At 53.9% G+C, this 19,588-nt stretch overlaps 8 protein-coding genes across 8 annotated transcripts; 4 read left to right on the top strand and 4 right to left on the bottom strand.

Annotated features, from left to right (window-relative positions):
- Positions 1–493: 493 nt before the first annotated feature.
- VTN49DRAFT_125 (uncharacterized protein) lies at positions 494–2,753 on the top strand (the record flags this gene model as incomplete). Its single annotated transcript, XM_069408844.1, has 4 exons — positions 494–499; positions 692–784; positions 895–1,641; positions 1,689–2,753. 4 exons carry the CDS (start codon positions 494–496, stop codon positions 2,751–2,753), a joined length of 1,911 nt encoding a protein of 636 aa, XP_069271586.1.
- Positions 2,754–3,557: 804 nt separating this feature from the next.
- On the top strand, positions 3,558–5,382 carry VTN49DRAFT_124 (uncharacterized protein; the record flags this gene model as incomplete). The annotated part of the gene is made up of 4 exons (XM_069408833.1): positions 3,558–3,864; positions 3,933–4,395; positions 4,454–4,970; positions 5,020–5,382. The coding sequence occupies 4 exons, from the start codon at positions 3,558–3,560 to the stop codon at positions 5,380–5,382; spliced, it is 1,650 nt and encodes a 549-aa protein (XP_069271585.1).
- Positions 5,383–5,587: 205 nt separating this feature from the next.
- VTN49DRAFT_123 (uncharacterized protein) lies at positions 5,588–6,792 on the top strand (the record flags this gene model as incomplete). The annotated part of the gene is made up of 3 exons (XM_069408822.1): positions 5,588–5,966; positions 6,049–6,512; positions 6,568–6,792. 3 exons carry the CDS (start codon positions 5,588–5,590, stop codon positions 6,790–6,792), a joined length of 1,068 nt encoding a protein of 355 aa, XP_069271584.1.
- Positions 6,793–7,314: 522 nt separating this feature from the next.
- On the bottom strand, positions 7,315–10,995 carry VTN49DRAFT_122 (uncharacterized protein; the record flags this gene model as incomplete). The annotated part of the gene is made up of 5 exons (XM_069408811.1): positions 7,315–8,218; positions 8,272–8,438; positions 8,491–8,675; positions 8,727–10,471; positions 10,769–10,995. 5 exons carry the CDS (start codon positions 10,993–10,995, stop codon positions 7,315–7,317), a joined length of 3,228 nt encoding a protein of 1,075 aa, XP_069271583.1.
- A 1,190-nt stretch (positions 10,996–12,185) lies between these two features.
- Positions 12,186–13,197, bottom strand: VTN49DRAFT_121 (uncharacterized protein; the record flags this gene model as incomplete). The annotated part of the gene is made up of 4 exons (XM_069408800.1): positions 12,186–12,379; positions 12,434–12,873; positions 12,927–13,140; positions 13,188–13,197. The coding sequence occupies 4 exons, from the start codon at positions 13,195–13,197 to the stop codon at positions 12,186–12,188; spliced, it is 858 nt and encodes a 285-aa protein (XP_069271582.1).
- A 799-nt stretch (positions 13,198–13,996) lies between these two features.
- On the bottom strand, positions 13,997–15,091 carry VTN49DRAFT_120 (uncharacterized protein; the record flags this gene model as incomplete). Its single annotated transcript, XM_069408789.1, has 1 exon — positions 13,997–15,091. The coding sequence occupies one exon, from the start codon at positions 15,089–15,091 to the stop codon at positions 13,997–13,999; it is 1,095 nt and encodes a 364-aa protein (XP_069271581.1).
- Positions 15,092–15,792: 701 nt separating this feature from the next.
- On the bottom strand, positions 15,793–17,074 carry VTN49DRAFT_119 (uncharacterized protein; the record flags this gene model as incomplete). Its single annotated transcript, XM_069408777.1, has 3 exons — positions 15,793–16,026; positions 16,084–16,830; positions 16,892–17,074. The coding sequence occupies 3 exons, from the start codon at positions 17,072–17,074 to the stop codon at positions 15,793–15,795; spliced, it is 1,164 nt and encodes a 387-aa protein (XP_069271580.1).
- Positions 17,075–18,133: 1,059 nt separating this feature from the next.
- Positions 18,134–19,382, top strand: VTN49DRAFT_118 (uncharacterized protein; the record flags this gene model as incomplete). The annotated part of the gene is made up of 3 exons (XM_069408766.1): positions 18,134–18,521; positions 18,585–19,092; positions 19,157–19,382. 3 exons carry the CDS (start codon positions 18,134–18,136, stop codon positions 19,380–19,382), a joined length of 1,122 nt encoding a protein of 373 aa, XP_069271579.1.
- Positions 19,383–19,588: the final 206 nt, after the last annotated feature.

The raw sequence follows: 19,588 nt of genomic DNA, 5'->3' as shown, positions 1-19,588 counted from the left end.
TTTTTCCTTGCATATCGTTCGTTGCAATTGCTGAGTATCCTCAGTAGGATTTTTCCGTTTCCTCTCCGTCCTAATCTCCATCTGGTTAAATATCAAATCATTAAGGATGTTTCACTCGATGGCCACAGCCCAATTTCTGCCAGATTCCACGCAGAGAATGTTCTCCGTAGACGACGATCCATCGGTAGTGAAATAAGAGAACAGACACCCGCAGCCCTCAGCGCGTTGCTTTGCCCCTTAGTTAAGAACTATACCTCTTCCCTAGCGATCTCGCCGAACATTGGACGGCCGTCTGGGCGGAGGGGCTGTCTGGTCCCCCCAATCCTCTCCCCGTGCGCGCGTTCCTTGGATCGCCGTGCGCCTGTGGTCCTTATTATTCGCTTCGCCCTTTTCCGTTCCGTTTCGAGTCATTATTCCCTGATTCCAATCCTTCGGTCATTTGTGTCCGGTCGTTTCTTTGCATGTTTCCGCCAGCCCGCGACGGCGCGACACCATGAAGGTCGGTGTTTCTCTGTAGTTCTGCGTTTTTCCCCCCTTGCGCTGCTCCAGTTCCCCCTTTTCTTGCCCGCCCAGACCCCTCTTTTTCGTGTCTGTTTCGTGTTTATACACTCTAAACTTTTGCCGAGTATTTCCATAGATCCTTTTATTTTATTCCTCTTTCTCTTGCTCACCCAATTTTTTTTTCCCACAGGCCATTCGCCGGTCTCTCAAAGGGGACAGGGATCCAAAACCGCACATCTCCGTCACCCCCAAATCCGCCATTGCAATTCTTCCTCCCAAGAAGGTGGGCTTGATCTACATCCTGGAACCCGGCCGCTCGCGTGGCCATGAAACGCTCCAGAGCCGATCGCTGACCATTGCGCCCCCTCCCCTACTGGGGCTCCACCCCGCCAGGTCATCAAAGCCCTGTACGATTACCAACCTGAGCCCGGCAACGATCAGGAGCTGGCCTTCAGCAAAGGCGACTTTTTCCACGTAATCAGCCGCGAGGACGACCCCGATTGGTACGAGGCCTGTAATCCGCTGATCCCCAACGCCCGCGGCCTCGTCCCCGTGTCCTTCTTCGAGGTCGTCAGCAAGAACGACCGACACAGCGGCTCCTCCGACAAGTCCTCGCTGCGCGACCACCAATCGCACGACTCCGGTTTCTCCGACCGCTCCCTGTCCGACCCTCCGACCAGCAGTAAGAGCGGCAGCGCTTCCACGTCCAGGATGTCGACCAGTAAGGGCGGCGCCATGGTCTATGGCGTCGTACTGTACGACTTCCATGCCGAGCGCCCAGACGAGCTCGAGGCCACCGCCGGCGAGGCGATCATCGTCATTGCCCAGTCCAACCCCGAGTGGTTTGTCGCCAAGCCCATTGGTCGCCTGGGCGGTCCCGGTCTGATCCCGGTGTCGTTCATCGAGATCCGGGACATGATGACCGGCCAGGCCGTCCCGGACCCGCTCGAGGCGGTGCGTCGCGCCGGCGTACCCCGCGTCGAGGAGTGGAAGAAGATGACCGCCGAGTACAAAAATAGCAGTATCGCCCTTGGGAAACTAGACTCCGCTACGCCATCCACGCACACGGTGACCAACAGCATGGAAAAGCTGTCGCTGTCCAGCAATCGCGGGTCCCAACAACAGAATGGCCATGAATATGTGAGTACCACAGTGAGGATAGATGGGTTCAGCGCTGATCAGAATAGGGTTACCACTCGCGCACCGCCAGCAAGGCCAGCGGTGGCCGCCATCCGTCGTACTCGGCCACACCACAGCAACACCATCGTCCGTCGGTGTCGCAAGGTCAGGCGCCGCGGGGGCACAATTTGCCTGCTCCAGTCTGGGCGGCCGTTCCGCGATACTGCTTCGACAATGACAAGTACTGGTACATCGTCGAGGTCTTGCTGGAGGACGGCACGGCTTGGGAATTGTCGCGATACTACCATGATTTCTACGATCTTCAAATCGCCCTGCTAGCCAAATTCGAGGAAGAAGCTGGCGCGCACGGACACCCGCGAACGCTGCCCTACATGCCCGGTCCGGTCACCAACGTCACCGAGGCCATTTCCAACGGACGACGCCAGAGTCTCGACGAGTACGTCAAGAAACTCATTCAATTGCCGCCACATATCTCCCGCAGCGAGCTGGTCTGCAGGTTGTTCCAGCCGCGCCAAGGGGATTTCGAGATCGACCCCAATGCGCTCGAGGATGCTTACCGGCTGTCGGGCGAGTCGCAGCATTCGGCGGCCGACTATAATGAATCTCGACAGTCATCTCAGAGCCAGATGAGCGCGTCGATCTCAGCAGGCACGTACCTCTCGACGAGCGCCGGCCAAGCATCATCTACTGGCAGCAACTATGCCCGCGGGCCTCACCAGCGGCAACAATCCTCGCTCTCGCAGCAGCAGCCGCCGCCGCTCTCGCAGCAAAGCAGCTTTGCCTCGCATCAGTCTCGAACCGACACGCAGCAACCACCTCCGATGAATCGACAAACCAGCTCCCTGACCCAAGCGTCAACCACTTCCAACAACACCGCCCTCAAAGTCAAGGTCTTTTTCCAGGACGACCTCATTGCGCTGCGGGTTTCGAACGATGTCACCTTTCAGCAGCTGGTCGAGAAACTGCATCAGCGGCTCAAGGTTGAGGATGATCTGATTATCCAGTACCGCGACGAGCCGTCGGGTGACTTTGTCGACATGCAGAGTGACAACGACCTGAACATCGCGTTGCAGCGCAACCACAAGCTGACGCTGCGGGTTACAGTTGCTTGAGCTGGACAAAAAATTGCCCCGTCATCTTTCTGTTCATCTCCTGTTCTCGGAAATTCCTAGGTACTGGCGTAGGGTGTATTCCTTTATCCGGTTATTTTTTTGCGTTCTCAGAATTCCCCCTGGATGTTTGATGACTTATGCTTCATGACTGCTTCTTCCCTTCGAGTACATTTGTTCCCTCATCTCCATTTATGTACTGTGCATGTGTCTATGACTAGAAGACTTGGAGCTCGCGCATCAATGGATTTTGTCTGCTATCATGGATCATTGTCTCGACTTGCATGGGAATGGACGATGCCCTGCTAAAGCACCAACTGAGTCGCACATGCACGTTCATATTGTACACTCGGAACGACTGCCAAAAAGTTATGTATCTATGAGGATTTTCATGACAGTTGACAGTTCTCCCTTGAAGGTAACCGGGTAAATTCGGACTGAGGCAAACATCGGACATCGTCCGGAATTGATTAAGTAATCAGCGCATGTGAACACTGAACAGTTTAGGCCTCAGGCTCCCAACTCGGCAAAGAGGCATTTGCCGCATTTTGTCCGGTCGTTCCTCCTCGTTCTTATCCAGTCTTTTCTGGGTTTTCTGTATTTTACTGAGCTTGTTGAATGTTCGCATGAGTTATGACCTCGACGTTTTGCGTTTTCTTTCCGTGATCGTGTCTTGTCCATCGTCTTGTTGCCTCGGGTCATCGGAAGTTCTGCCCAGCACTGCCGCGACTTGATATACGACAGATGGGTGTCGGGAGGACAGAGATTGAGTTACTCTGTGGTTCGGATTGGGTATAAGCGGTCAGAATGGCTCCCAGTTGTGCCCTTCTCTGCCTCGACTGTATGCGCCGGGTGCCCGGCCGGAGCGCCGTGCGCATGCTCTCCCCCCAATTACGAAGACACTGCTTCTCGCATGCCGCGGCAGGACTGCTTCTGAAGCATAATTCATACAGGCGGGGCGTTTCCCCGGCGATGACCACGCTGAATGTGAAGCCGTTGGCAAGATCGTTGGCGACTGCGGCGAACAGCACAGACAACACATTGGGTGGACCGCTGCAGGAGTATGACCGGCGGGTTAATGCCGGACTGCTGAGAGATGATCCTCACCAGAGATGTGTGTAAATGCGCTCGGCGACTGTGTCGGTAGCGGGGTGTAGACTGATTATTTCTTTATTCTTGTAGCGATTATCCAATACCTGCAGACGTTGCATGAGATGCTCAGGTCCTACAACCCGCCTCCCGTTGTGCGGCCTTCGGTTGAGGAGCTGCAGGAACAGCCCAAACGATCTTTTTTCAGTTCATTATTCGGTGGTGGTCGGCAGAGTCGTGATACCGCCGGCCGGCCTACGACGCCGAACAATTTGCCCAAGGGCTTGTACATGTACGGCGACGTTGGATGCGGCAAGACCATGTTGATGGACCTGTTCTTCGACACCCTGCCTGGGAATATCAAGGCGAAGAAGCGCATCCATTTCCACAATTTTATGCAGGATGTGCACCGGCAGATGCATGTGACGAAGGCGCGTCATGGTGCGCAGTTTGATGCGCTGCCCCTCGTCGCTGCAGGCATTGCGGAGAATGCCTCGGTTTTGTGCTTTGACGAGTTCCAGTGTACGGACGTGGCAGATGCTATGATTCTGCGCAGGTGGGTTTTGGCAATGATGCTGTGAGCAGGAAGCAAGGTCTGATTGTTCGTATTACAGGCTCCTCGAGTCGCTCATGTCGCATGGGGTCGTGATGGTCACGACGTCTAATCGGCATCCGGATGATCTGTACAAGAACGGCATCCAGCGTGAACACTTTATTCCGTGCATCAAACTGCTCAAGACGGAGCTCATCGTCCTGAACCTCAACTCCGAAACTGACTACCGAAAGATTCCCCGTCCACCCTCGGGAGTGTATCATCATCCTCTTGACGCCGGAGCGGCGCAGCACGCCGACAAATGGTTTGAGTATTTGGGCGACCCGGTTAATGATCCGCCGCACCCGGCCACGCACGAAGTCTGGGGCCGAAAGGTCAAGGTCCCGTTAGCTAGCGGGAAAGCCGCACGGTTCACGTTCCAGCAGCTCTTGGGGCAAGCTACTGGCGCCGCTGACTATTTGGAGCTCGTGCGGCACTACGAGGCGTTTATAGTGACCGATGTCCCAGCCATGACGATGCAGCAGCGGGATCTTGCTCGTCGGTTTATTACGTTTATCGATGCGGTTTACGAGAGCAAGGTCTGTGTACCATTGTTTTGGATATGGTCTACTGTACTGACTTTTGCAGGCAAAACTTGTCTTGACCTCGGCTGTCCCCTTGCAAAACCTCTTCCTCACCGAGCAAGAGGTTCGCTCCCTGTCCCAGTCCCCCGATGGCTCGACGTTAGAGCAGGAACAAGAGCTGGCGCCGGAAATGCGCAATCTGATGGACGATCTGGGCCTGTCCATGTCAGCTATCAAGTCAAGCCCGATCTTCACCGGCGATGAAGAGCGCTTTGCCTTTGCACGGGCATTGTCGCGGCTGGCAGAGATGGGAAGTCAGCAGTGGGTGGAGCGCGGCCTCGGGGTTGGAATGAACGTAGAGCAGGGGAGAGCAGAAAGGGATGCGTGGACCAAGACTCGCAGTCGGTGGAGCGAGGATAGCATGTAATTGGCGATTGCTTTGTGTAGAGACGTATATATGTTTAGAGGGTATATATGTAGGATATAGAATGGCCAGAGAGTGCCTTCCTCCGTTTAACCTTTCCTTTTAACGACAATCATCAATGTTATATCTGTCAGTTGTATACACATCTCAACTGTATTCATCATCATCGGAGCACACAGCATAGTTACGAATATTGATCTCTCATCGTATGTCTGAATTTGCACCGCCTCATCCCAGTCCCCTTCGCCAGGTTCGCAATCAGTCCTCAACAAGCACATCTCCCGACTCAACTGCTATCGACTTATCCGACTACGACGCCGACGCCGAGTCCGTCGGAGTTGAGCAGATTGAGCGGCTTGTCAACGAGTTGACACTGGAAACTGACGTGGAGACCGGCGACCAAAGCGGCGGCAGCAACTGCCGAACTGCCACAAACTCAGGACAGGGGAGTGAGCAGACGTCACACTCCAATGACGATCATCATCAAGAGGTGCGGCCATCCAACGGGCCGGATTTGGAACCACCACATGGAGAACTCCTTTCCCTCCCCGACGGCATCGAAAAGGAAACACGCCGTCTCAAGATCTGTCATGCAATATGGAAAATTTTACTATGTGGAGCACTATTTCGCGCTCCTGTCCTCCGCCCGCGGACCGTGCTGAGCGTCAGTGCTGGCACGAGCTGGTGGGCATCCGAGTTTGGCTGCCGAGTTCTCTTCGGCGGAGATCATCAGCATCGGCACGGGTCCGGTCTTGCTGCCAACGCCGCAAAACGTGACGCTGTATACGCACGAGGTAGACTGTGACTGGAATACAATCCCGTTCGACCGAGGGAAACGATTCGACTTGATCCACGGCCGAATGCTCGCCAGCTGCATCAAAGACTGGCTGCGGTTCTTCGAGCAAGCGATGCAACGTCTGCGACCTGGCGGGTGGCTCGAGCTGAACGAGTTCCAGTTTGACGTCTTCTCTTTGAACATTGGCGATTGTTCCGCGGTGAAGAGCATCAGGAGCATGGCGCAGACGTACCGTGAGACGGGTAAGATGAGGGGCTTCTCGCTCAACGCGGCGGTATGGATGAGAGAAATGATGAGAGCGGCGGGGTTTATGAGCGTGCAAGGGGAAGAACATGATGTTCGCCTCATACTCCCTGTGGCGGCCCTTGGAGACTAATCAAAGAAACATTTAGGTCCCCATTGGCTCATGGCCAGAACAAGAATCCCATGTCCGCGACCTCAGACGCATGGTGCTCGACGTCGCTACTCTTTCCGTCGAGCCGTACATGTTATTCTTCGGCCCGAGCGAACTCGGCCTGTCGCAGGATCAAGTGCGGCAACAGATGCGACTGGTGCAGAGGCTGCTCGCGGATCCGCGGAATCAACTGTTTAGCAAGGTGTATGTGTTTGGGGGATGAAGCTGTGGCCGAGGCAATTTGGTCGGACTGATTCTATTTGATGTATCCTTACATTGTTCATGTTGGTGATGTGATTAGTTTGTTACTCAGCTCATAGTGTTAGGGTTGTTGGGGTGGTGGGATATTTTATTAGGGTTTCGTTTGTTTTGTTTGTATTTCTACTTCCGTGGGCAGAACGTGTCCCGCGTTTCATGGATCTGTTCTTGACGATATCTCCGCTCAATTGATTCGATGAGGAACTACTTCTTGACCGTAGACGTACGGAGGGTTTCGTTAATTGTCGTAACTCGATATTCATTCGTATGTAGCTCATCGTCACAACTCATACATCCATACATACAGGTAGGTACATTACTCGGACATCATCATAACAAACATCACGCGCATAACATAAACACATCATCGTACATAGGGAATCCATAACAAAAAAAACCAGGAATCATCACTCATACCGACCCATCATGGAAAGAATTTTTCTTGTTTTCAGCGGGAGAACATAGAGGAAGAAAAAAAAAAAAAGAATTATCGCCGCCAAAACATCATCTTCTCCAACTTCCTCTTTGTCTCCCACTTCTTCTCATCGATCCAATCCGCCACACTTGCCGTGCCACCGAAGCTCGACGGCGGGGCAGACCCATCGATGGTCGAGCCCGGTTTGCCGGCTCTGCGCCTCGATGATGACGCCAAGTTGCCCGCCCGGAACTTCATCCTTCCCTCGGCGATCTTATGGACGAGGTTGAGGATGGCGAAGGCGGTGGAGCCGATGGCGCGGAAGGCCGCCAGGGCGGCGACCGCCCAAAGGAGGACGGAGAGGTAGGCGTTGCTGATGCCTGCATCGATGCCGTAGGCTTCGCTGACGGCCATGGCGAGGACAGCGTTAGCGATCATCCACACGGAGACCATGTAGGTGCGGACAGCGCGGTAGTAGTCTTCCTGTTGCTGGCTTTCTGGGACCGGTTCCGGGGGAACTTCAAGACGGTCGCGGAGGTTGCGCAGTGCGGCATCATAACCAGAGTCGATATCGAGCTGTTCCGACGGCATCTCGACTTCGACGGTGGAATGGTCAATAGCACGTGCAGCTCCGAGGTCCATGTTTTGCACGTTGTCGCCCTTGGTGCCCCAGGTCACGTCGTGCGTGTTGCAGAAGGCGTAGACTTGCAACGTGCAGATATAGCTTGGCAGGAGCATAAAGTACTGCAACGATGACGTGAAGAGGTGCCACGGGTCCAGGTACAGGAGCGACGTCACTACATAGAGGCCCACCGTGGACATCATCGACACGATCACGTTGGTGAAGTCTGCTCCGATCATCTCGATCTTGCCGTTGTCTGTCAGCTTGATGATGATGAGATATATCGTTGCAAATGCCGTGTAGGCCATGATGATGCCGTAGACGAACATGCCAAACAAGAACATCTTCTTGGCTCTGCTTGTGATTAGCTCCTGTCAACCTATTTGCAAGGGATTGAGAAGACTTACCCTTGCGGCCGGTTACCCATCGACAGGATAAATTGCAACGCAATCAGCAAGACGCACGCGTACCGAAGAATCGTGAAAATATATCTGCCAATGTTGTGCCCGAACGGGTCCAACTCCTTGTTCGCAAGAGAGCCAGCAATGAAGTAGAACGCAAGATAAAAGTTGGCCTATTTTGTTAGCGGTCTTTGTCTCGAATAGGGCTCCGCCTGATAGACTTACCAGGCCAAAGTATGTGAACAACAGCTGGAAAAACTGATACACAAACTCAATGTACAGCAGAATCTTGCGAGCCAACGTATGGTCCGTCTGCAAAATCTGCCGAGCATTCCAGATCGAGTACACCGCAGCGAAGAACGCTCCATTCAGCCAGCGGCGACGCTGCGAGATGAATTCGGGTACCGAGTCTACTCAGTCAGTACCATAATTTCGAGACTCGGCAAGCAGGAACTACTTACCAGGAACATCTGTCTCGCCGACCGCGCTCTTGACAAACTTGAGCACCCATCGCTCTTCGCGCTTCGCCACAAGCTCCCAGCAAAGAATTCGGTCCTCGGCCAAATACATATTCGCTGTGAACACATCCGCGTCCTTGCCCTGCAGCGTCTCACCCTTGAAGTACTGGCTCAGCGGCCCATGGCCAGTTGAATCGTTCTGCAGCGCATAGTACCGATACGCACTCAGCGCTCCCGGCAAGACACTGATGTACCCAAACACCGATTCCAGCGGCTTGTCCAAGATGTTCGACATCTTGTACTCAAAGTTCTGCGACGCCACTAGAGGGTTCAGCAAGCCCAAAAAGTTCTTCCCCTTGCCGGCAATGACCTCGCCAGCGGCGCCGGCAACGTTCGAGTCCTGATCGAACGCCTTCCACAGATGGTACAGCGCCGTCGGCGCCGGCTTGGTTCCCACGTCCAGCAGAATGCAAACGTTAGGCTGCAGAGCGCGCCCAAATGCGTTGAAGAACCACCGGTGCGAGTTGAGTTTCTTTTGGTTTTTCTCTTTGAGACAGAAGATCACCTGGCACGGCACAATGCCCTTCTCGGCTCCCTTGAATTTCAGATCCGAATCCAGTGACACCTGAGTCGTGTACTCGTACACATGTGCCGTGACTTCTTTCTGGTTGACCACGTTCTTTGCAATGCCCTCTTGATAGACACCCATGGCCGCCAGAGCGTTAAGCGTTCGCGGATGAACCTTCCGTCGACCGTCCGCAATGATGCATACGACTATCTTCTGCCATCCGTCTTTTCCCCAAATGCGCGACTTGGTTCGTGAGCAGAAATGGCTAATATTCCGCATAATCCCGTGCATGGTCCGCGTAAACAAGATTTCATTCTCGTTGTACATCGTCACGCAAATAAACAGCTCAGTCTCGCGCATCGTGCTGCCGATATTCTGCCGCAGTTTGTAGCCTCGAGGCACAAAATCATCCGGGTCCGTCGTCACGGCCGTGTACCGCATGTGCGTGAACTCGCGCTCGTCACGCCGCGGAAGGAAACTGTGCAGAATGGTCGGAATCTTGCATTCCAAAACCAGCTCACCGTTGATCAATTGGACTTCTTTCTTGGACATTTGCGCCGGCCGTACGCCGCGGCGGCTCTGCATGCCTTCTGGCGCAGGGCCATAGTGCAGGTTGCCATCCCCCAGCTCTTCCGACGCATTGCTGCTTCCGGAGAGGCTGGCTTTCTCGAGCTCATCTTTGTACTCAGTCACCATCGTCGACTCACTGTGGAACGACTCGTAAGATGGCCGCGGGTCAATCGTGCGTCCTCCCCCGCCGAACGGGTCATCAACGGTAGTCTGCGCATCGCTAAGGTCGATACTTGTCTCACCACCGCCGGCCGGAGGTTTCGAAAACAAGGGAGCTGGCGGTAGCGGTCGGCGCGGGCTGCCTCCATACTGCGAACTTGGGGTTCCCGGCCGCGGGCTTCCGTCCAGGTCGGGAGGCTCGTACATCACCCCTGACACGGAGCCATTGCCTCGCCTAGCGGATCCTCGAGAGGGGGTCCATGGCCTATTAGGCGAGCCGGATTTCACACTGTGCTGGGGAGAATCAGGTCTGCCGATGGTCGGTGGAGGAATTGACGGGTGATTGCTGAGGCTCGATTCCGGTCGCGATCCGAGCGACGAGGCCATGGAGTTCTGTCGGGGTCGAAACGGCCGAAACGCCGTGGTCGATCTCGTTGGCGAAGGGTCTGGTCTGCGGCGCTCATTAGTTACAATTCCTTTGGGTACCACCGCTAAGGGTCGCGCGATAGGGGTTCTTCGTCTCTCTGGGTTTGGGGATCGGGACTTGTGGCTCCGTGACGGAGTCCCGGGCACAGTGGAAAACAAAGGTGGAGGAATCATGTCTTTTGGAACGCGACGATCCTTGGATTCGTTCGAACCAGGACTCGTTGGAATGACCTCCTCCTCGTCGACCACGGCCCAGATACTCATCCTAGTCCCACAGTGCACGGGTCTGTAAAGGTCTGGATCGGGGCTCTCTTCCACATACGCTCTCCTTGGAACTGACGACGTCTGGCTCATGGGGTAGGAACTCAAATCGCTTTCCAGGTCATCATGTCCGTTGGGTAACAGCCGCATCGTCGACTGATTGGGATCATTTCGCACAGCATACGACGGCTCATCGTCGATGTAAGACTCGGCATAGTACGACGGCGGATCATCGGAGTAGCTGGGGGCAGCAGCGCCGCCATTGCTGGCTGGCGTGGTGGGATTCATTGCGAGTTGTGTCGTGTCGAGACAACTTGCAAGGGGGATGTGATAAAACTTATGCGCGCATTAGATCGAGAGCTTGCGATCGTTCACCATAAACTGCGAAATTGGACCTTTCAATGCCTTGTAGCTCTTTTCTGTGCATGATCGGATAAGTACATGGAGTGGTGGAGTTGAGCAGGTGCCATTTGAATTGCTTGTTTGTGGTTGGTTGCCCCGGCAACGCCCCAGCTGATCGACCTTTCCGATGGTTTCATCGGCGACCTCTCCACCATAGGTTATCTGAACACCATTGGTCGAGAACAACATGGTTCTGGAATGCGACATTCTCCCTGACCCTATTCTGCTATTGTCGACAGGGAGGACGGGTACGGGTGCACGAATGGTTGATATGTAGACGACTTTCTCAGCCAACATAGGGAGTCAGATCAGAACAATTTGCCCAACGCCATACTATCTGCATTTCGGTCTACTAGTATCGGCGTACCTCTATAGGATACGGAGTACGCAACTGTACTTCTAGGCTGCAGCAGCTGGTGGTGTACGGAGTTCTCGCAGAAGCTGGAATATTCGTCATACTTCTCCGTTTGAACTCGAAGTGAATCCGTAGGCGCAAGCAAACGCTCCTCGCAGTTGACACATCAGTCATGAAATTATCACACTACCACATGTCGAGCGACAATAACTGAAGAGGGTTTCTCGCGAAATTGGGCAGCCACGCCGATGCGCCATTGCTCAACTTCATCGTAATGTATCGCTGCATCGCCGTGCATCGTAGCTGGTGGGCGACTGACTTGGAAAATCGAGGGTTCGAATCTCGGAGTTGGTCTTTTCCTCCTTCAGTCCAAAAGGCACTGAGGAAGATGTGCAAACACCTTTGTCCAAGTAGCAGACGATGCCGAGATCATGCGAGTGAAATTCCTTGATTTAATGAAACGGAACTATCAAATAGCCTACTAACAGTTGAAACGGATTTCTTTGTTTTACATCAAATATGCATTGGCATGACATGAGGAACGTCCAGAGTTGAGACTCATCATAGCAGAAGAGAAGTTTCAAACGATATTATGCATCCAGAAAAACATATTCATGATCCATCAGTCATTACCGAGTCATCCATACTGTTCGTGACATGAATTCGAATGACGATGCAGTCCCAAAGGCGAGGCGGAGGTTCAAATCGGGGAGTTCGACGTTTACGCGTTGAGCAGTGGCTCGCGCTCGCGGTCGGTGCCTTCGGGCTCCACGATCGGACGGAACAGGATATCGCGCTTCGTGTAGACCGTACCGGAGACGTAAAGTGATCCAACGAGGAAGACGGCAAAGATGACAAAGGCGAAGATCCACTGGAGCGCAATGATCTTGATGGCAAATTGTTTGACCGCGAGGGCTGAGGAACAGTCAGCAATAATATCTAAACACAGTAAGAGAGGGCTGATCATACAGAGCGTCAGAAGACTCAGAGAAAAGCCGAGCAAGTAGTCCTTTCCAACGAAAATATGGAAGTGACCAATGACGAAGATCACCCAAATAAACACATTGGCGACAATCCGCGCAGGCAGGTTCTCCGCATGGACCGCTACGGCACCATTCCAGAAGATGGCAGTAAGCACCCAAGCCTGAGGACCAGCGAGTGCCGGCAGATGCACAAACGCCGGCGACCCCAGATGGGTCCAGTAAGCCGCCGTCTGGGTCAGGAAGTGCACAATGAGGATCACTTCGGCCGGCCAGAAGTAGTTGCGCACCCACAAGTGGATGAACGCAAAAACCAGCAGGTTATTGATGATGAAGTGCGGAGCGACGTTGGCTGCGGCATTGACCAGGGTCTCATTGTAGGAGAAGAAATACCACAGGTAGCCGACCTGGGACAGCCACAGCAGGATCCTGCCAACCGTTAGGGCTGCCCGTGTTGTGAGAGCGATGAGTGAGGCACTCACCAGAAGATTCCCGTAAGGTAGATGTTCTGTGAGAACGGCGTGTCGAACCGCTCGGCCTGACGCCAGATCAAATGGGCGTGTTTCACGTCATCGGGGGTCTTGATCGAGTAGTAGATACCGAAGACGACGACCAACGCCCATGAGAGAATGGAGAGGGCCTGGTAGGTAACCAGCGTCCTCGGGCTGAAGGACTCGCGTTTGACGAACGGGTTGTCTGAACCGTTAGCAAAGAACAATAATCGTAGAAGTGATCCTACTCACAGAAGACCATGGTGCTGGGCACGATTCTCCCTTTCAGAATGTCGGAACGATAGGTCAGCCATCGGGTCCTCAGCAAAACTGATGATGACGTATGTGGTCACTCACCCCCAGTCGAGGATGATACACGTCCCGTACTTACTCACCAATGCCAACTCAGCTCCTGAAGAGATAATACCCTGTGAGAGGACTCGAGAGATGAAAGAAGAAAAGAAAAGAAAAGATACCAACTCCTTGCACGGACTCGAAGCCGGTTCTTGCATGAGCCAGTCGGCGATGTTTTCGAGGATTCCGCGACTCCTCTGATTCCCTGGAGAAGTGCAACCTCGGCCGCCATTATTGGAGCATGGCCTGCTGCATGCATCGACGTGATTCGAGAAAGAAGAACTATTTCTGGTCCTATTGCGGGGTAAGCCTGCACGGCTGCATTAGCCTGATGCATCTGGAATGGTGCTGCACATTGGTAGGTCCGTTCGGCTCAATTCCTGCATGGTCAACAGTGCAGAGATTGGCTCGAACCGCTGCTCGAGCCGTTCTCAAGTCCCCTCATGCAGCGATCATCCATGTTCACCTGATCAATTCCTAGATGATGCAATTCAATTCGATCGATTCCCACAGCTGGGGGTGGGAGATGTTTTACACATTTTTCCGATGCTCAGCTTGCCACTACTCTCTACCATGTCAGGAAGAAGAACATATTCCACAAATCATCGTGGCTTGATTGATGATTGTTGAGATATATACGAGTATATATATATATATATATATATATGGCTCGATATATATATATATATGGCTCGTCTATGACGCGTCTATAGGGATGGGGACTCAGCTAGTACCTCGCTCACCACCCTGAGAATATCTCCATGCACCGATTCCGGCGCAGCAATAATGCCACAAGACCCAGCTAGTGTCCTCCCACGATCACAATGGACCGCATTGCCATGTAGATCCGTAACCTTACATCCAATCTCATTCGCAACTAGCATGCCGCCGGCATGATCCCAAATACTGGACCGATGGCTCTGTCGCCGCACGATCCTAACCTGAGAGTTGACCTCGTAGTCTACCGCAAGCGCGACGTAGCGCATCTGCGAGGACCATATATCCATGACGGGCGGCCAGGGGGCGCCGAGCCGCGCAGCCACGCGACTGAGCTTCTCGTAGTCAGTCGAATTCGACGCCTGGCAATCAACCAGGCGAATATCACTCGGTCGCAGCTCGGAGTCATCTCGTCGCGGTAACCGGGATGCGGGTTCCAGCCCACCCGGACCCAGCGGGCGAATGTAAGCGCCCTGACCCGCGACTGCGAAAATCATCTGTCCCAGTCCATCCCGGTCGACGACGTTTTCCCGAACGCGTCCCCGTGTCGGCGTATCAAGTCGGAGATTCGGACACCCCAGCACCCCCAGCTTCTGCTCTCCGTTTTCCAGCAATGCTAAGCTGACGACGTACTGCTGGCCTTTCATGAACGTTGACGTGCCATCGACAGGGTCCAGCACCCAAATCCGCCCTTCGGAACCGCCCTGACCGTTGCCACCAAGGTCGATCAGCGACAGCATTTCCTCCACCGTATCCGGCTTGGCTAGTCGGGAGTCGCTGTCCGGGTCGTCTAGGTGGGCCGAGCGCACCAAGTCCCAGACCCGGTCGCGCAATTGAGCATCTTGTCGGAGCACTGCGGCCGTCTCCTCACCGATGAAGCCGTCGTCAGGGAATGCGGCATGGAGAGCGCTTATGATCAATGCCTGTGCGGCAAAATCGGCAATGGTCACGGGGGTGTTGTCGCTCTTGTCTAGTGCATCATCTTTCTCAATGGCTGCGATTATGCTTTTGGTTACCCGCGCGGCCCGCTGCACCGTCAAACAAGCTATTTCTAGCTCTGTGGCATACTCTGAGCTGGTTGACATGGCGGCTTATGTTCGTGCTTGTGTTCGACAAATCTTTGGGGAGGCCCTTGGGGAAAAATGGCATGAGACCATGTGATTATGGTTCAAACGGATTGAAGCTCCAATGTGCGCTATTAAGTTCTTTTCCTTTTTGTTTTCACCATTTTTTAGTGGGATGCTTCCATAGAACGGTCGAATGGGATACCTGAATCTGATACGATATCATTCCCAGATCTGACACCGAAAGCCTCGGGCTAACATGAACCCAAAACTGAGACCAACTTAACTACTTCTTATCTACCCGATTAGATAAGGCTAACAGATGATTTATTCAATCCCTTCGCTCACGCGACACTCCGTTGGCATGAAAACATCAGCGACGAGTCTTCAACTTCCTTGCCGCCGTCGTCGTCCATTTGCTCGATAGAATGCATCTGGATCTTGAATTGTGATCAATTGGTGTTTTCAACTTGCATGTATCACTTTTTACGTTGAAGAAACAGGCACAATGCCTTCGACGGTTTACGAGACTGAGAACCTGCGACAGTTTCCGGAGCGCATTTCAGCCTAAGATTCTCAAAGGCGGGGTTTAGAAGTACAGCATTCGTTGGCGTGAAAGGTGGTCTCGCTTCGATTATGTGGTTTCTCAGGATGCAGTAATTATCGAGTTATAACATGTGTAGGACAGATGCCGGAAGTTAATGCTAGGCAGCCTATCTTATTTACAGCTCAGCAAACGCCAGTTCGTACGCAAACCCGAGGGTCATCTTCGCGTGCTGCAGCATGTGGTCAAAGCTCAGGTGCTCGATCACGTCGTCTTCAGTGTGGATGAGCTGGTTGGTGAGAGAGAACTCAGCCTCAATCACGAACGCGGAAGGATAGCCGTTCCGGCTGGCAGACGCGTGATCGGAGCATGCATAGCCGCATTTGGTCTCGACATATGGGATGTCACAATACTAGACACGCACCCATCAGCCAAGGTCACTTTCGTCAGGCACAGATGATGCTCCTACCTCGTCAATGATTAGCTTGATGAATTCTGTCAGCGGCTGGTCCACGTAGTCAACGATGACGCCGACGGACTCCTCCTGGCCTGCATCAAGAGTGCCCTGAGCATAGCCCGTCATGTCCTGCTGCAACATGGCCTTGACATCGCGACCATTTGCCCGGTAATCGTCAAAGATGGCTTGGGAGCCCAACAAGCCAGCTTCCTCAGCAGAATACCAGTGGAACTCGATAGTGTTATTAGCCTCCCCCCGAACGATGGTCTCCGACTGCAGTAGAGTACGGAGCACTTCGGCGATGGTGACCGTGCCGCTACCATCATCGTCGGCACCTGGAGCAGGCAAGTTCGCCGGATCCCTCAGATTGATGCTGTCCTGATGGGCCCCCAGCACAACCGTCTTCTCCGACCGACCCGGGATCCGAGCGATGATGCTGGGTTGGCCCCAGGAATGCTCAAACTTCTCGACGGTGGCACCGAATTCTGTAGCCCCAGACTTCTCTACGATCCCGCTGATCAATTCATGCAGCCAGGTGGCTGACTGGGCGCCGGTCTCTGACTTGTAGTAACGCGTATGAAAACTCGAGAATTGCTCGAGATTCTTCTTCATCTCATCCTTTGAGAGCCCCTTTGACAGCTCCCGAACGGCCTCACTGAATGCGGGCGCGGTCGGGTAGTTGACGGCAGCGGCCTTGAGAGATTGGACGGAAACCTCCTTGTTGGCATCCGCCGTGACATCAAAGAAGTTGACGCGACGCTAACGACGGCACCGTGTCAGGGGAACGCTGAACTGATTCGACGTTGGAAGAGCAACTGACAAGTTTCAAGTCCCATTTCTCCTTTTCTGTCACCCACCGGGTCTCGCCCGGTGCCAGCTCGATGAGAAACTTCCCTGCATTTGCCTCTGGCTCTCCTGATTTCGAAGCCAAGGGAGCCTGCAGAGATGCACCTAGGGACAGGGTACCCAGGGCAAGAACACTCGAGATACTGGCAAGCTTCATATCGGCAAGAGGAAATGACGCAGTGAGTGAAACGGGGATCAAAAAAGAATGTGAAGAAGGAACGCGCGGCGATTCTGCGATGAAGCGATCTGGATTGCTTGCTTAAATGTCAATTGAGGCGAGAGGTCTCACCGTCTCGCCGTCTCACAGAGTACTACAGAGCTGCTACGCCCCCGGCAATCGCACTGGCGCCTCAAAAGTGAGGATGCGCGTTGATAGGCGGAGAGGCTGAGAAACAGGAGGGCGAGCGGCCCAATCCGCCTCAGGTTACAGTTTTAACGGCCTCAACGGGCCCGCGGCCGACGATCATCGGAACTCAGTCTTTCCGTAGCTGCCAAATTGGGATTATTCAGGTCACATTAGATAGAGTCAACCGTGGCTATCACGATTATGGGTTACAGCGATTATCGCGTAACTACGATATTTTTTCGTGCCAGGGTTGAGTCGGTAGACAAGGTTGACCGTATGCGGAGGACGGAGCACAGAGAGCTGAAGGGCGATCCTGTTGTGACTGAGAGTCATATGAGTCACGTGATGTATAGTATCTGATAGGTTGATCTGCCAACCCTTCCAGCTGCGCGAGGTTCACGTAGTTCGTTGCGGGAGGCTCAGAGCATTTAACATACAGCACCACTCCAATCAGTCAACGCGCAAACGGAGCTACATTTCGCCAAGAGAGACTGCAGAGGGAAGTCAGTGATTGTTGAAGACTCCCGTTTCGCAATTGTTCGTCAGGATGACTCAGGAATCGGAGCCATGGTGGAGCGTCGATGATCTGACATTTCTGACCAATCAGAGGGCCGTAATCACGGCATGCTATCAGCTCGTTTTCGGCCCTCCATCGGTTCCGAGGGAGACTCGGGGTGAATTCATCCTGATTGAGCTGCTCAGGAGATAAGGATTTTCGCGCTCCTCCCTTGGAGTTCTTCAACGAGCCATTCGCGAAACTCATTAAAAAGAATCGCGTGCTCCGTTGGTTAACATTCCTACAGGAACGACCAAGCCTCCCCATTGCTGTGCTCCGTTGAGAGCCCTGCCGCGCCGGAACGCGAAGCGACCATGGCTATCCATCCGACGATTCCGTCCGAGTCCGCTCCAGGAACCCATTTGACTTCTCAGCAAGCGCGCTCCATTTCCGCATGGACCGAGCAAGCTGCCGCATCACTGCAAAATCTGAATTTGTCTGAGAATTTGGCAGTTGGGGAGAGCCCAGAGGTCATCCGGGGCACGTCGGTGCCCTTGACCATTCCCCTTGACGACCCGGCGCCAGCCAAACATGAACATCCCATGGCCCGCGCAAGGGTGGCCAAGGCATCCGGTGTGGATGAGACCTCGCGGCTGTCCCCTTATCAACGCCGGCAGCCCCTTCGTCGTGATAGTCTCAAAAGACGGGAAGCATTGTTGAAGGGAAAGGAGGGTAGCCGGCGGAGACAGCGCTGGGAGAATTGTATGTAGTCGCGCTCCTGGAAACCTGTCTTGTTCACTTTCCACTCACGCTCGCGCCAATCAGCCCGCCTCCTTAACAACCCCTGGGCCCAGCCACCGTCGGCGAGTGATTGGGTTGTCCAACCCACACATCCTCGACATGATCCCGTCCCTTACTACTTAGCGCCTCTTTGGGATGCGCATTTTGCCCATCGGGAACAGTCTAGGACCACGAGGTCGTTGCGCAACGCAGACAACAACTCTGAACGGGCCCGAATTTCCAAAGAGGTGCGGAAACGGCTCAAGCATGCTCGTGCCGCTCGCGGCCTCTTGCAGGACTTGGAGGAGGGTGTCCGGCGATTTATCCAATCCTGGAATGAAAAGCAACAGAAGTTGCAGAATAAGGATGAACAGGGGCCGTCGTCGGATGACGACGTTGATTCGGAAGATGAAGTCGTCTTCGTAGGCCGCAATGCAGAAAAGCGTGACAGACTGCCTCAACGTCAGCTAAACGGCAGCTCCGCCTTGGGTGAGCGAGACGGAGAGATGATGGTGTTTGAGAGCCCTGCCCATGACCGAGGGGGCGTTTTTGGGTATGTGCTGCCTTCGAGGTTGCGCGGCGATACAAATCGTCTGACCTGCCATTCTTCTTTGCAGGCGCTGGCTGGTGCATTGCATTGCATCATATTATGGACTGTATACATGGTCTGTCACCCTCGGCAGCCCGGCCCGTCGGGCGGCTTATGTTGGTTTCCATCCGCCGTCGGTTCAGGGGCGCGAAGGTCAAATATCATTCCCGCCCGACCATACGGCGAAGTGCCGAACCGGCGCTGCCGTCAATCTCAAGGAATCTTTGCCGAAGCCGCTGTGGGCTCAACTGTAAACGGAGGGAGCCGTCTACGTGAAGGGACACGTAGATGTTCTCCGCGAAACCAGGGAGCTCTCTTACTTTGTTTCAGTATAACTCGTCGAAGAAGGGGCTTTGGAAGTTCGCGCTGTTTTTGAGATACAGAAAGCTGGACATAATTAGTTAGGGCTTAGGGCTTTGTGACCCCAGAATTGATCAGCAGGCATCTGATCACAGGATCT

The sequence above is a fragment of the Thermomyces lanuginosus genome (assembly GCF_041956635.1).
Source record: "Thermomyces lanuginosus strain ATCC 200065 unplaced genomic scaffold VTN49scaffold_12, whole genome shotgun sequence".
Taxonomy (NCBI): Eukaryota; Fungi; Ascomycota; class Eurotiomycetes; order Eurotiales; family Trichocomaceae; genus Thermomyces; species Thermomyces lanuginosus.
The sequence above is the reverse complement of the archived record's forward strand: the minus strand, read 5'-3'. Positions and strand labels throughout refer to the sequence as shown.